The sequence below is a fragment of the Diabrotica virgifera genome, chromosome 1, assembly GCF_917563875.1.
Source record: "Diabrotica virgifera virgifera chromosome 1, PGI_DIABVI_V3a".
NCBI classification, from domain to species: Eukaryota; Metazoa; Arthropoda; class Insecta; order Coleoptera; family Chrysomelidae; genus Diabrotica; species Diabrotica virgifera.
Window position 1 is genome coordinate 197507460 of NC_065443.1, and position 14125 is coordinate 197521584.

General features: G+C 33.8%; 1 protein-coding gene across 1 annotated transcript in view; it reads left to right on the forward strand.

Annotated features, from left to right (window-relative positions):
- Positions 1-10028: 10028 nt before the first annotated feature.
- The window catches only part of LOC114327594 (SET domain-containing protein SmydA-8), a 132734-nt gene continuing 128637 nt past the window's right edge, over positions 10029-14125 (forward strand). The window contains exon 1 of the mRNA XM_050646266.1: positions 10029-10238. Coding sequence (XP_050502223.1) covers positions 10227-10238 — 12 coding nt within the window. The 5' untranslated portion in view covers positions 10029-10226. The remainder of the gene's footprint in view (positions 10239-14125) is intronic.

Sequence of the window (14125 nt, forward strand, 5' to 3'; positions counted from 1 at the left end):
AATCTCTATTGTTTATTTATGAAGCATAATGTAAACAATTAACGTAAAAAGTGAAATTATGTATAGTTCATATAACTAGCTACAATCTCTAAAACTTTCAAGTTTTTTCATTGTAAAAAACAAGGGAATTTAAGTATTTTCCATTAAAATCGTGTTTTTTTTATTTAAACAATTAATAAACATAAAAAATTTTTTATTGACTATTCGTGTATTGTTCCTGCGAATGCATATGTCTGCAAATTTTCATCCATTTTGATTGAAGAAAAGGCAGTCAAATTAACGTCTAAATATTTGACACAAACGATTGAACTAAAGAGAAGTGTTTAAGAATAAATTACATACATTTCTTTTTTGTCAAATAATTTAATTAAAAAATTATTTTTGGACACCCTGTACAAATAATTATATAAATTTTTATATTACTGAATAAAGAATTGAATGACCTTTCAAATGAGCTATAGCATGTCCCCTATTCTCTTTTAAAAAAATTATCGATTACGTCATCGCGCCCAGATGGATGACGTCACTAGTATGACATATATGCCAAAATATCGTAATTTAAAAATAAAAATCGACATCTTTCGGGATTTTTCCTTAAAGTCGCTTTTTTACGAAATAACGAATTTATTCCTTTCATTTGCATCGTACCTACTGTATAAACAAATATGTGAGTGTTCAAAATTTAAAACTTTATTGTTAATTTATGACGAATAACGTAAACAATTAACGTAAAAAGTGAAATTATGTATAGGTAATATCATTAGCTACAATCCGTAAAAGTTTCAAGTTTCTACATTGTAAAAACAAGTGAATTTATGCCTTTTTCCATTAAAATCGTTTTTTTTATTTATACAATTAATAAACATAAACAAAAATTTTTTGTTATCTATTCGTGTATTGTTCCCGCGAATGCATATGTCTGCAAATTTTCATTCATTTGCATGGAAGAAAAGGTAGTCAAATTAACATCCAAAGATTTGACGCAATCTATTGAACTAAATAAAAGCGTTTAAAATAAGCTAAATAGGCTCACACAACAGCTGCAAAGAGAAATCTCGAAAATTAAAAACGAATCAATCAATAAGTACCTGAGAGAACTAACTAATGATGAATGCATCGATTACTCCCTTTGGAAGGCAGCCAAAAAGATAAATAAGCCAGTTCAGCATATACCTCCTTTACGAAAAGAAAACTGAACATGGGCAAGAAATCCCAAAGAGAAAGTGGATGCGTTCGCTGATTATATTTAGAAAACATATTTCAACCAAACCCTGGGGAAACTCACGTAGACGATGAACGAGTAGCTACTGATTCTGTTAACATACAACTGACTACTACAAAAGAAGTTCAAAAATTAATCAAGAACATCAATACAAAAAAAGCGCCTGGGTTTGACCTGATCAATGGTGAGATACTAAAAAAATTACCTAGAAAAGCCATAGTAAAGCTTACTACACTAATAAATGCATCCTTTAGGCTTAGATATGTTCCCATCCTTTGGAAAACTGCAGAGGTTATAATGATACCCAAAGTAGGACAAGATAACCATGAATTAACACAATACAGGCCAATCTCCTTACTATCCATAATCTCAAAGGTGTTTGAAAAATTACTATTACGAAGAATGAACCATATAATTGAACAAAAAAAATATTATTCCAACACACCAATTTGGATTTCGTGATAAACACTCAATTGACCAGATCCATCGAATAATAACTGAAATAGAGAAAGCATTGGAAGGGGACAAAATTTGTCCAGCAGTATTCCTGAATATCGCAAAAGCATTTGACAAAGTGTGGCACGACGGTCTGTTAATGAAGCTAAAGAAAATATTTTCTATGCAACTCGTTGAAATATTGCAGTCATACCTACACCAGCGAACATTTAGAGTTAAAATGGAAAACGAGTACTCTGAGTTAAAGCAAATAAATGCAGGGGTTCCGCAAGGTAGCGTTCTTGGACCAATACTATATCTTTTGTACACATCTGACATTCCGGAGAGGGAAAACATCCAACTGGCCATATTTGCTGATGATACAGCAGTCCTGACAATAGGAGCAACTATAGAGATATCTACGATTAACTTACAAAATGCAATTAATGGCATAGAAGGCTGGTCCAAAAAATGGCGTATAAAGTTTAATGAACATAAGTCAGTTCATATTAACTTTACTAACAAGAAAATCAATAATCTTTCAATTATCCTAAACAACAACGTTGTTCCTAATAAAAAAAGAACGAAATACCTGGGTTTAAATCTCGACGTCAAACTAAAATGGAAGGAGCACGTTAAAAAGAAAACTGAACAGTTGAAGATAAAGTACAAAAATATGTATTGGCTAATAGGTAGGTACTCTCAATTTTCCATTCAGAACAAAGTACTAATTTACCAACAGATATTGAGACCGGTGTGGACCTATGGCCTACAATTATGGGGCTGTACCAAAAAAAGCAATTACCAAAATTTAGAAACGCTCTAGAACCGAATATTAAGGAATATTGTATGTGCTTCTTGGTATGTTCGGAATGACTATTTGCGTAGAGATCTTAACATCGAATCTATTCCAAATGAAATTAAGAAAGTCGCTAGGAGACATGAAGAGAGGCTCCATAAGCATCCCAACCATGAAGCACTTCAGCTTCTTGTCATCGAACCCCAGAGAGCTCGTCTAATGTGTGAAGTTGTGTCGGGCTTAGTTAGTGTTGTGCATTGTATTGTAGCCACAACAAAGACGTGAGCCATTAGTGAAAAGCAGAGTCAGTGCTGTGCTGTGTAGCCACAACAAAGAAGTGGGCATTTCATGTAAAAAAAGCTAGGATGGACCAGGTAACATCTAGTTTACAAACATTTTTAGGGAAATTAATTTAAAGAAAAAATACTGATTAATCTTGTAGATTAGGTGTATTTATATTGTTTAAATAAATAAAAAAAAAATAACATCGAATCAAGGTACCCACTCAGATCCGGATTTAAGGCAGTGGGGGCCCCTGGGCAGAATTGGTGTGGGGCCCTACCTCCTACCATTAAAAAATTGTTGTTATAACTATGGTATACAGCCAACTAGAGGGTTTTCCCTTTTAGAAATAAAAAAAAAATCTACTTTTAATATATTTTTAAATAATAAAAGATACAAGAGCTGTATATCTTCTTACAGTAAAATATTAAACATAAACATAGTAAAATGTATGGTTAAAGTCCGGGTATTTTTCGAGATTTTTTTAATTTGAAATTCCTTGACTATATTGGACATCTCTAGTTGCTTTAAGACGTCGTGTTCAATGCTCATTCTTCTTCTTCAGGTGTCACGGAGGTGCCGCTACGGAGGTTGACAATCATCGTAGCTATTTTAATTTTTGAGGCAGTTGCTCTAAATAGTTGTTTTAAGCTACATCCATACCATTCTCTCAGGTTCTTCAGCCATGAAATTCGTCTTCTTCCGATGCTTCTTCTGCTATATATATTTCCTTGCATTATGAGTCGCAGGATGCCATACTTCTCGCCCTGCGTCACATGTACGAGATACTGTAGCTTTATTTTTTTAATTGTAAGTTCAACTTCCTTCTCTTTACCTATTCTTCTCAGTACTTTATTAATGAAACTCTATCTACCCACGAAACCCTCATAATTCTTATATAGGTCCACATTTCAAAGGCGTTAAGTCGTTTCATTGTCTCTACATTTAACGTTCATGATTCCACTCCATAGTATAGTACACTATATACGTAACATTTTGTTAGGCGTAATTTAAGAGCTAATGTTAAATCTTTGCTACATAGAACCTTTTTTATTTTCATAAAATTAGAACGTGCTTTTTCGATTCTGACTTTGGTTTCCTGCTCTCTTTATTTCCATTTCTTCAGATGTTTCTTTTTCAACTCTTACTATTGCTCGCTGATTGTAATAGAGGTGTGTTGTTAGTCTTAAATCTCTTTCATCTAGGTTTTTAGTTTTTAGAATTTTGTTGCGTCGATCATGTTTTACTTCATCAAACGCTTTATTAAAACTTTATAAAACAGACGTAAAGGGGACGGTTAACATCCAAACATTTCTGTGTCAGCACGTTGAAGGAGAATAATGACTCTCTGGTACCCATACCATTGCGAAACGCATAATGAGTGTCACTAATATCCAGCTCCAGTTTAGAGTGTATTCTGACGTGGATAATTTTCAGCAGAATTTTCAAGGTATGTGTGGGTGTGTTCACAAAGAGGGTATGGCATTAGATGAACTTTTTGCCACAGATATTATTCAAGATATGTGACATTAAGCTATGGTATTCTTAAGGTTAGATGCTTATGGTTCGGTAGTCACTGCATTCTTTGTCATTCACTTTCTTTGGCAAACACACAAATGCCGATGTCAACATTTCTCTAGGGATGATTCTTGTAGTATAGATAGCGTTGAACAGTTCTACTATTACGTCCAGGTTTTTCTCGTTGACCAACTTTATCAGCTCGCTGGTAATTCATCTGGACCAGCAGATTTATTGGTTTTCATAGATTTTATTGCCTGACTAACCTCTGATTTGGTTTTCTCTGGGCTTACATCTTAGGTTTGGCTATCTGCGGATGCACTAGCTTCTCTCTGGTCATGAAATAGTTCCTCAATGTACTCTTTCCATCGTCGTAGTTTTCGTTTTGTCTCCATTATAATATTTCCAACTTTGTCGAGCAATCTATTTGGGGTTCTTCTATTTCCTATTCCGGCTAGTTCTTTGATTTTTTTATGTAGGTTGAAGTTGTCATATCTGTTTTGCAGTTCTTCTATTTCTTTACATTTTTCAGAGAAGTATGTTTCTTAAGCCTCCCTAATTGATTTTTCTTCTTATTTGGTTTTGAAGCTGTTTATAGAGGGTCTTATTGATGGTTTTGTTTTTTCTTCTTTCATTCATCAACTCTAGAATTTCCTTTGTCATCCATTCTTCTTTCTTACATTTTGTTGTTGTAAGAACTTTCTTACTTGGCTCTAATATAGGGGTTTTGAAGAATTGCCGCTTCTGTTCTATGTTGCAATTATTTCCTGGGTTTTTGTCTAGATTTGTGTTGATTTCGAGTTTCAGATTTTCTTTTGTTTCTTCTGACTTTAGTTTCTGTATGTTAAGTTTATTGTTGTTGCGGCTTTTTTGCGTCTTTTTTAGTTGAAGTTGAAACCTAGCAATAAGAAGACTGTGATCAGAAGATACGTCCGCTCCTTTATATACCTTTACTGCCTGAATTAAGTTTCGATATATGTGCTTTATTAGGATGTAGTCAATTTGATTTATGACGATTTTGTTGTTTTTGTCAGCTGGCGATTTCCATGTATAAAGGCGTCGCTTAGGTAATTTAAAGAATGTATTTGCCGCTATGACATTATGCTCCTGGCAAAATTCTATTAGGCGATCCCCTATGTCGTTTCATTCGCCAAGCCCATATGGTCCAACATTAGGGTAGCATTTTCCTTCGCAAATTTTTGTATTGAAATCAACCATGGTCACTGTTATTGATATGCTCATTATAAAGAGATAATTCAAACGCTGTTGGTCCATCATAGACCGAAGTCAATTTTCAATTAACTTAAAATTTGAGAATGATATCTCTCCACTGCAGTTAGCAACAGAACTAAAATATAAACGAAGTTTTACCACAACGCTTGGAAACACATCATTCACATCATTCTTTTCTTTTAGCAGTCGGTGCGTTTTGAAGTTCCTTACTTATATTTGATGAGCCGATTTCCTCTTTAAATAAATTGAAAAATTCTACAAATTGTACTAGTTTGACACCTAGGTTTTCATCTAAATCATTAATATAAATATCGGTAAGCTTAAGTGAGTGAGCTTCAATTTCATTGGGAGTTAAATTTTCCAAATAATGTAAAAATCCAAAATTGGAATGAATGGATTCATATGCACAAAGCTTCTTACTTAAAGAGGAAATGAAGTGATCTATAATAGCAATAAAATTTTTGAGTCCTATATTCTGATGTTGTCATTTCAGTCTCTGAAATATTCTTTAAAAGAATATAAATTCTTTAAGTGATCTAAGTGCCGCCATTCCTGAATTAAGGTCAATAGTTGGATCTTGAAGAATACGACTTGTACTGTTTGTCCTCTCTAAGATTTCATTCCAAACTATTGCAAATATTTCTGTTTCTAGTAAACACATTCGATTATACAAATCATTTGCATCGCTATGAGTTTCAAATTGTTGCTTATCGTCTTCTGAAATTTTGGATAATGCTCCTTTAATCTGATTATAACCTTTAAGTAGTGCTTTCGCGGCGTCACTTCTAGATGACCATCTACGTAGTAGTATTTACTCTTTTAGGAACAATAATATTTCTGCTATTTACGGTCGGCGTTGCTCTCGCTTAAATACATAGCTTTTAAACATTCGATTAAAAAGTTGTACCTAAGTATATGTAGAGGAAGTGACAAATACATATAGTTCATGCACACGGAATCCACAACGCCAAAATATATGTTATCTAATTTTAGCCTGAACACCAGTGTATTTCCTTACTCATAACTGACGCGTTGCCCTAGGACTGTCCTCTGCAGTTTTTCAAGTCAATATCCTCTTCTTGATGAGAATATCAGAAACCTTTCAACACGAGTGAAACCTTCCGTTTAACGAAATATCAGGGTTAATTGATTGACAAAAAATATTCTATCTGAATAACGTGCTGCTGTTTTTAAGTTTGCGGCTTTGTGGGGCCCCCGGATTGTGGGGCATTCCGGGGCCCCCACAAAATGGGAATGTGGAGAATGTACCCCTGGCAGCTGCCCAGCCTGCCCCCTTAAATCCGGCCCTCTACCCACTCACTAAGAAGGAAAAATGCGCAATTAAGTCTCTGCATGTTTGCATTAAGGGAAACCCGTACACTCCAGGCCGACATACACCAGTACTTTTGCTTCCAATTTTGAAGTACGGTTAAAGTGAACATGACATGCTTTTATTAAAGCCAGTGGCGTGTGTTTGTATCCTTCATTTTTAATTTGCCATAAACAGGGGCAACTTCTGTAAAGCTCTAGGAATTCAGTAACAAAATCTCTCGACATGGTCCCCAGATCACTCATGGTTCTTAATACAATGTTTGTTTCCTCATAAAATGCTCAATAAGATAAAACATCCAACGAGCGGTCGTACACCGTTGATTGAAAATGCAACATGCTGAAACTTGTTATCCATACACTGTCGTTCTTCCCCGTGCGATGATAATTATTGCACGCGCTAAAAATCAAGACGATCCTGATTTCGAGAGGCTGGGTTGTGCATTCCACATTTTTCGCCATACACATACACAGGGCCGCGTTTAGGTCAATTGATGCCCTAGGCAATTCTCTAGTAGCCGCCCTTCAAACATATACCTACCATTTTTGCGAAAAAAATTGCAGACATTTTTATTTAAATAAGAATATACTAAAAATGGATTTAAACTACGATGTTTATAAAGGGTGTCCAGAAACTCTACCGACAAACGAAGACAGGAGATTCTTAAGATAATTTTAAGATAATTTAACCCAATTCACTTAGTCCGAAAATGCTTCCTAAGAGAGCTAGAGCTCGTTGAAGATGGCGTCTTGTAATTAGTTTTTCTTAAATACCTCCAGAACGCTTCTATTTAGAAAAACAGAAATTGGTACGCGTATTTATTTTCAAGATATAAATCTAATCCATACATTGCAAATTTCTAGTACCGATCATAGGCGTCCGTTTTGGGTAGGGCAACTGTTATTTTATCGCATAACTTTTTTATCTTTAACTTTTATGCATTTCTGACACTGGATTATTAAATTGTGAAGTATTCTAGTTCTAAAAGTTACTCTTTTTTTAAATTGGTAGGACACACCGTTTTCTAGAAAAATCGATTTGAAAATTTTTCGCTTTCTGAATTAAAAAAAAATTCAAAAAAAACTGTTTAGAAAGACGAAAACTGGTACAATTATTTATATTCCAGAGATAAATCGATTTCATTAATTGCGAATTTCTAGTACTGGTCATAGGCGTCCGTTTTGGGTAGGTCAACAGTTATTTTATAGCATAACTTTTTTGTCTTGAATTTTTGAGCATTTTTGACACTAGATTATTAAATTATGAGGTATTCGAGTAATAAAAGTTACTCTTACTTTATGTTGGTAAAATACTTCGTTTTTTGTTGAAAAGTTCTTTCAATTTTTTTTCAAATTCCAAAAACGAAAAACATTCAAATCGATTTTTCTAGAAAACGGGGTGTCCTACCGACTTAAAACAAGAGTACCTTTTAGTACTAGAATACCTCACAATTTAATAATCCGGTGTCAAAAATGCATAAAAGTTAAGGACAAAAAAGTTATGCGATAAAACACCCGTTGCTCTACCCAAAACGGACGCCTATGACCGGTACTAGAAATTTGCAATGGATGGAATCGATTCAACTCTGAAAAATAAATACGCATACCAATTTTCGTTTTTCTAAATAGAAGCGTTCTGGAGGTATTTAAGAAAAACTAATTTCATGACGCCATCTTTAAAGAGCTCTAGCTCCCTTAAGAAGCATCTTCGGACTAGGTGAATTGGGTTAAATTATCTTAAAATTATCTGAGGAATCTCCTGTCTTCGTTTGTCGGTAGAGTTTCTGGACACCCTGTATACCTATAACAGAAAAATCGCCACTCCAGTTCGATCACATCAGAGAATTCTTTTCAAAAAAAGACTTTTTAAAAGAAATTTTTTTTCTTAACAAAATCGACACATTGTGAACACGTTCTTGGGTCATACTTGATGGGAAATTATTTTTAATTCTTGACATTTTCGAAAATGAGCTCTCAGCGGACACGTTGGCAAATGAGATGCACAAATAAATGTGCAAAGCAATGTCAAAATTAGGGAAAATATCTTTCAATCCACAGTGCAGTCATTGAAGGTTTTCACCTCCGATTTCGTTGAACCTCCATTGATTTTTATGAAAATTGGTGAGTAGTTAGGAGATACTTCAAGGAACAAAGGTGACATGATGCCAACTTGCGCTTTTACCGTGGTAGTGGATACCATCCCTTCTCAGGGATGAAAATTATTATTTTTTAGATAATACCATAAATCGATAGAGAGACAAATTCTAACCAAAATTTGTTATATAAAGTTATTAATATAAATCAATACATTTTGAATTATTAAAGATCAAAGATTTCATTTTTTCGTTCAACGAAATCGGAGGTAATAGCTCATATCCACATTCAGTGACTGCACTAACTCTTTTTATGTCAATTTGTGATTTTATTGTGATATCCAAATGACTCTTTAAGTGAATGCATTCATGTATGAATGATGTATCTTGGTCGTCTTTATTTTGTATCAGATTTTCAGCTTCTTTAATAATTTCTTCATTGCTTAATTTTGGCAAATCTGTTAATAACACGAAAACGTTGATAAATAAGTCGATAAGATTCCAGATCTCTATTCAGGTGTCTTATCAGAGTGTCGATTATAATATAGAATGTGTGGATTTTCATCTCATCACTAGATGAAAAGTTTAGTTCATCATCGGCCTCCTCCTCAAATTGAATTTTCCTTTTTCTCTTTCTTATTTCTTTATATGCTTTATTTGGGTACAATGTTTTGGCTTCCTTGAGGTAAAGTAATTTGAAAGAGCTTCATACTCTTTAATGGCAGAACTCAGATCCATAATTTTTAAATACCTACAAATATTTTTTGTACAGTATTCTTGCCGCCCTCTCATAATGTGCCGCCCTAGGCGACTGCCTATATTGCCTGATAGATAAAGCTACCCTGCACATACACTTTTAACAGTACCCCGTACCATGCAAATTCAAACCTTCGCGCTGCCTTCTTAGTCAGTGGGCACCTTCACAGTCATGCTTGCTAAGCCTTTGTGTTCGTTATTTGCCTTCTTCAATCAATCTCTGTACCATATTATAACTTCTAACTTCATCCAATTAAACAATGCCCATCCGTCTAATCATCTATTAGTGCACTGTCGTAGGAGTCAAATGACTCATGACCACACTTATCTTGTTTATTCATCTGCCATTAACCATTACAATTATTCCACCAACCAACTATGAAATTTCAAGGTGACGAATTACCTCGTTACGTATTTGGTGTCATTCGATTTGTATTCTCTCGGATTTCGTTGATGAAATTAATATTTTTCATCCGTTCATATCAGATTCCATTAATAGGAGATCAATACGATGTAATTACTTCAGTGTTAATCAAGTAATTGAGTGACGAAAGTGACCATGAAACCGTGGGTAAGTCAAGTTTACAGTCTACAGTCTCAGTAATGTCTGGCTTTATTGTTTACTTGATAACAATTTACATTCACCGTCATTATTTCTAAATATTTTAATCCCTATGTTATTTGTTAATCCCATTATGGTATTTGATAAATACATATTTTAATTATTATTTTGGTATTTAACTACTATTACTGCACTCTAATTGGAAAACGGAGTAGCTAATCACAAACAAAAAAACCATTAGTTTTATTTTATTAACCAAATTGAGGACATATAAGTGCGCCAGGGGAAATTACTTGTAATTATTATTACGGAGGCTTTCATAATATTATTGTTTTAAAAATTGAAGCAGAGCCGGTTCTAGGGTTTTGAGCGTTCCGGGCAAAACAAAATTTGGCGCCCTTTCAAACACGAATATAAATATTTAAAACGCAAAAATCAAATTACAAAATAAAGAATTGTGCAAAAATGTATTTATTTAAAAAATAATACAAGGAGGGGAACATTAGATAGGCAGACGATACAGTTATTTTAAGTGATGACATGAATGGATTACAATGCCTTTTAAATGCCATTGGCACAGTGGGAAGAGAGCCTACACATAAACTATTCAAAAACAAAATACATGCTATTTAGCCGTTTGGCCTATCAATACTTACAGTTATATGTTGATAGTCATATAATTCAAAGAGTACCTACGCAGTTTTAAATAATAGTCCAGAGATATAAGATTTTTCTCGTGACACATCCCCCTCCAGGCCGAAACCAAATTTTTTGAGTAGTATGGACATCTATAATAATAACCTATATATGTTTCCTGCAGCCGATTTCGATGATGTACAAGTGTCCCAATAAGAATGGCTCTCGGCCATATCTCTGGAACCGTTTATAGTAGAGCTTTGAGAAAAAATATTTATAACAAAAGTTGCCTCGGGAAAAGCCTGGAAATTATTTTCATAATTGTAGGTCCACCGCTAGAGGGCGTAATTAAATTTCAACAATTAAAAAATCAAAATTTTTCAAAATTTACCTAATGAAAGGGCACTGTAAATCCAATCATCGTATTCTTCATAAAATTCTGCTCATATTTGATTTTCTCACAAGTTTAAGTCTACCTTTTGAAATAAGAGGTGGTGGTGAGTGGGAACCTTCTTATGAAAAATGGCTGTAAGTCCGGTTCTGCTAAATCGAATTTTGCATACTTGATCTTGTTCGTCAATTATTCTTATTTTCGAAATAGCCTAATAAGTAATATGCTAGCTAGTAGGGCTAGTAGCGTTTCTTAATTATTTTCGGAAATCTAGTTTTCTTTGGAAAATATTAAATACACTAGGCATTTTTAATCCTGTATTACAAAATTAGACCAAATTAGCAACATAATACCGAAAACCGCATGTCGATACCTTTTTTCCATCTCGAGATATCTTAAGAAACGTGTAAATTTTAAACAACTGTTAATGTCACCGGTAATCGAAGTTAAAGAAAATTGGTGTGCTATGGAAAAAACAAAGAAACATTTTCCAGATGTAAACGTATATAATTAGTTAACACAATAATAAGACAAACAACACTATAAAATATAACAAAGAAATAAAAGCAAATACTTAGCGACGACCTAAATGTTAAAATTGTTGCCCATTATTTTCGATGCAAGCATTTACTCTTTCAAGAGTAGATTGAACAACAGTCTTAATTTTTGCTTTCGCAATGCTGTGAATGGCGTTTCGTATTCTCTAGATTCTAGATCATGTTTTCTCGAGTAGTGGGCCTAGCGGCAAAAACAAGGTCTTTAATCCGTCCCCACAAATAAAAGTCTAAAACAGTTAAATCGGTTGCTATTCAATCTACTCTTGAAAGAGTAAATGCTTGCATCCAAAATAATGGGCAACAATTTGAACATTTAGGCAGTCACTAAGACTAAATAAGTATTTGCTCTTATTTCTTTGTTATATTTTATAGTGTTTGTCTCTTATTGTTGTTTTAATTAATTATATACGTTTACACCTGGACAATGTTTATTTCTTTTTTCCATAGCACACTACGTTTCCTTAACCTCGTTTACCGGTGACAGCAACAGTTATGTTTAAAATTTACACATTTCTTAAGATATCTCGAGATATAAAAAAGGTATCGACATGCGGTCTTTGGTATTATGTTGCTAATTTGGTCTAATTTTGTAATACAGGATTAAAAATGCATACTTGTATTTAATATTTTCCAAAGAAAACGAGATTTCTGAAAATAATTAAATAACGCCTCCTAGCCTGTATATTATTTATTAGGCGATTTCGAAAATAAGACACTTACATTGATGAAAAAGAACTGTTTTTAAAAAGACCAAGTATGCAAAATTCGATTTAGCGGAACCGGACTTACAGCAATTTTTTCATAAGAAGGTTCCCACTCACCCCCACCTCTTATTTCAAAAGGAAGACTTAACCTTATGAAATCAAATATGCGCAGAATTTTATGAAGAATACGATGATTGGATTTCCAGTGCCCTTTCATTAGGTAAATTTTGTAAAATTTTGATTTTTTAATTTTTGAAATTCAATTACGCCCTCTAGCGGTGGACCCACAATTATAAAAATAATTTCCAGGCTTTTCCCGAGGGAACTTTTGTTATATTTTTTTCTCAAAGCTATACTATAAACGGTTCCTGAGATATGGCTGAGAGCCATTCTTATTGGGACATCCGGTACATAGTTATAAACAAATGAAGATCAAAAAACAGTAAATTTTCGCTTTTTTCGTCTATTACCAAAAAGTTATGGTAGGGGAGCCCAAGCGGGGATTTTTGCAGTTACTCGAGCGCGTCAGATTAGCATATGGGAGAAACCTGGTACCCTGCAGATGTACCTCTACCATATATTGGCTCTTAACACAGGGGAGTTCGTTAAGGGGAGCCCGAAAAAAAAAATCTATCCTTAAAAAAACTCGAAATTGTCAGATTAAGATAAGGTAAGTTAAGTACATGCAAAAGAGTGTATATTTCAAAAATCTGACGATTTGAGCCGGGCGTAAGGAAATGGGTGAGTCCCAAAGTTTCCAAAAAACCAAAAAATGTGTGCCCAATATTTTTTAAGAATCTATCGAATGATACCAAACACGACTTCCCACGGAGAGGGGTGGGGGGTAAATTTAATATTTTAAATACGAATCCCGCGATATTTCGCGAAATGAACATCAGATCGAAAAACTGTAAAATACACTTATTCAATATTTTTGAAAAATCTATCGAATGGTACCAAACACGACCACCATGGATGTGGGGTGGGGGGTTACTTTAAAATCTTAAATAGGAGCCCTCATTTTTTATTGCAGATTTGGATTCCTTACGTAAAAATAAGTAACTTTTATTCGAAACATTTTTTCGAATTATGGATAGATGGCGTTATAATCGGAAAAAACGATTGTTGGAAATGGAAAATTAAATTAAAAAATGGCAAGCGCCCACTAAAATGGAAAACTTTACTTAACTTTTTTTGGTTTTAGGACCTACTCTTCACAACCCAATAGGTCCCCAAAGCGCTCGAGTGACTGCACATTTAGCATACTTTGCTCCCCTACCATTAAGCATTCTAAACAAATCTGAGAGTAAGAAAGTCATAAATCGTATAAAAACTTCAATATGACGTTCGCTGAATATGTCTATCCTTATTGGTTGTTTAGAAAATTGCAAAATAAATCATGAATTTTGAGTTTTTATAAATATCCATGACTTATGTAAAAATTAACTTAGAACCTTCCTATTAAACGAAATGCTGAGACTTCTGGTGCTTAAATCATACCCTAAATTTCAAAGAAATTGGTAAAATAGTTTAAAAGTTATTTAATTTGTTTTTCCCAAATTAATTTTTTTGCAACACTATTAGTCGGAAAATTATGAGGTTACAGTA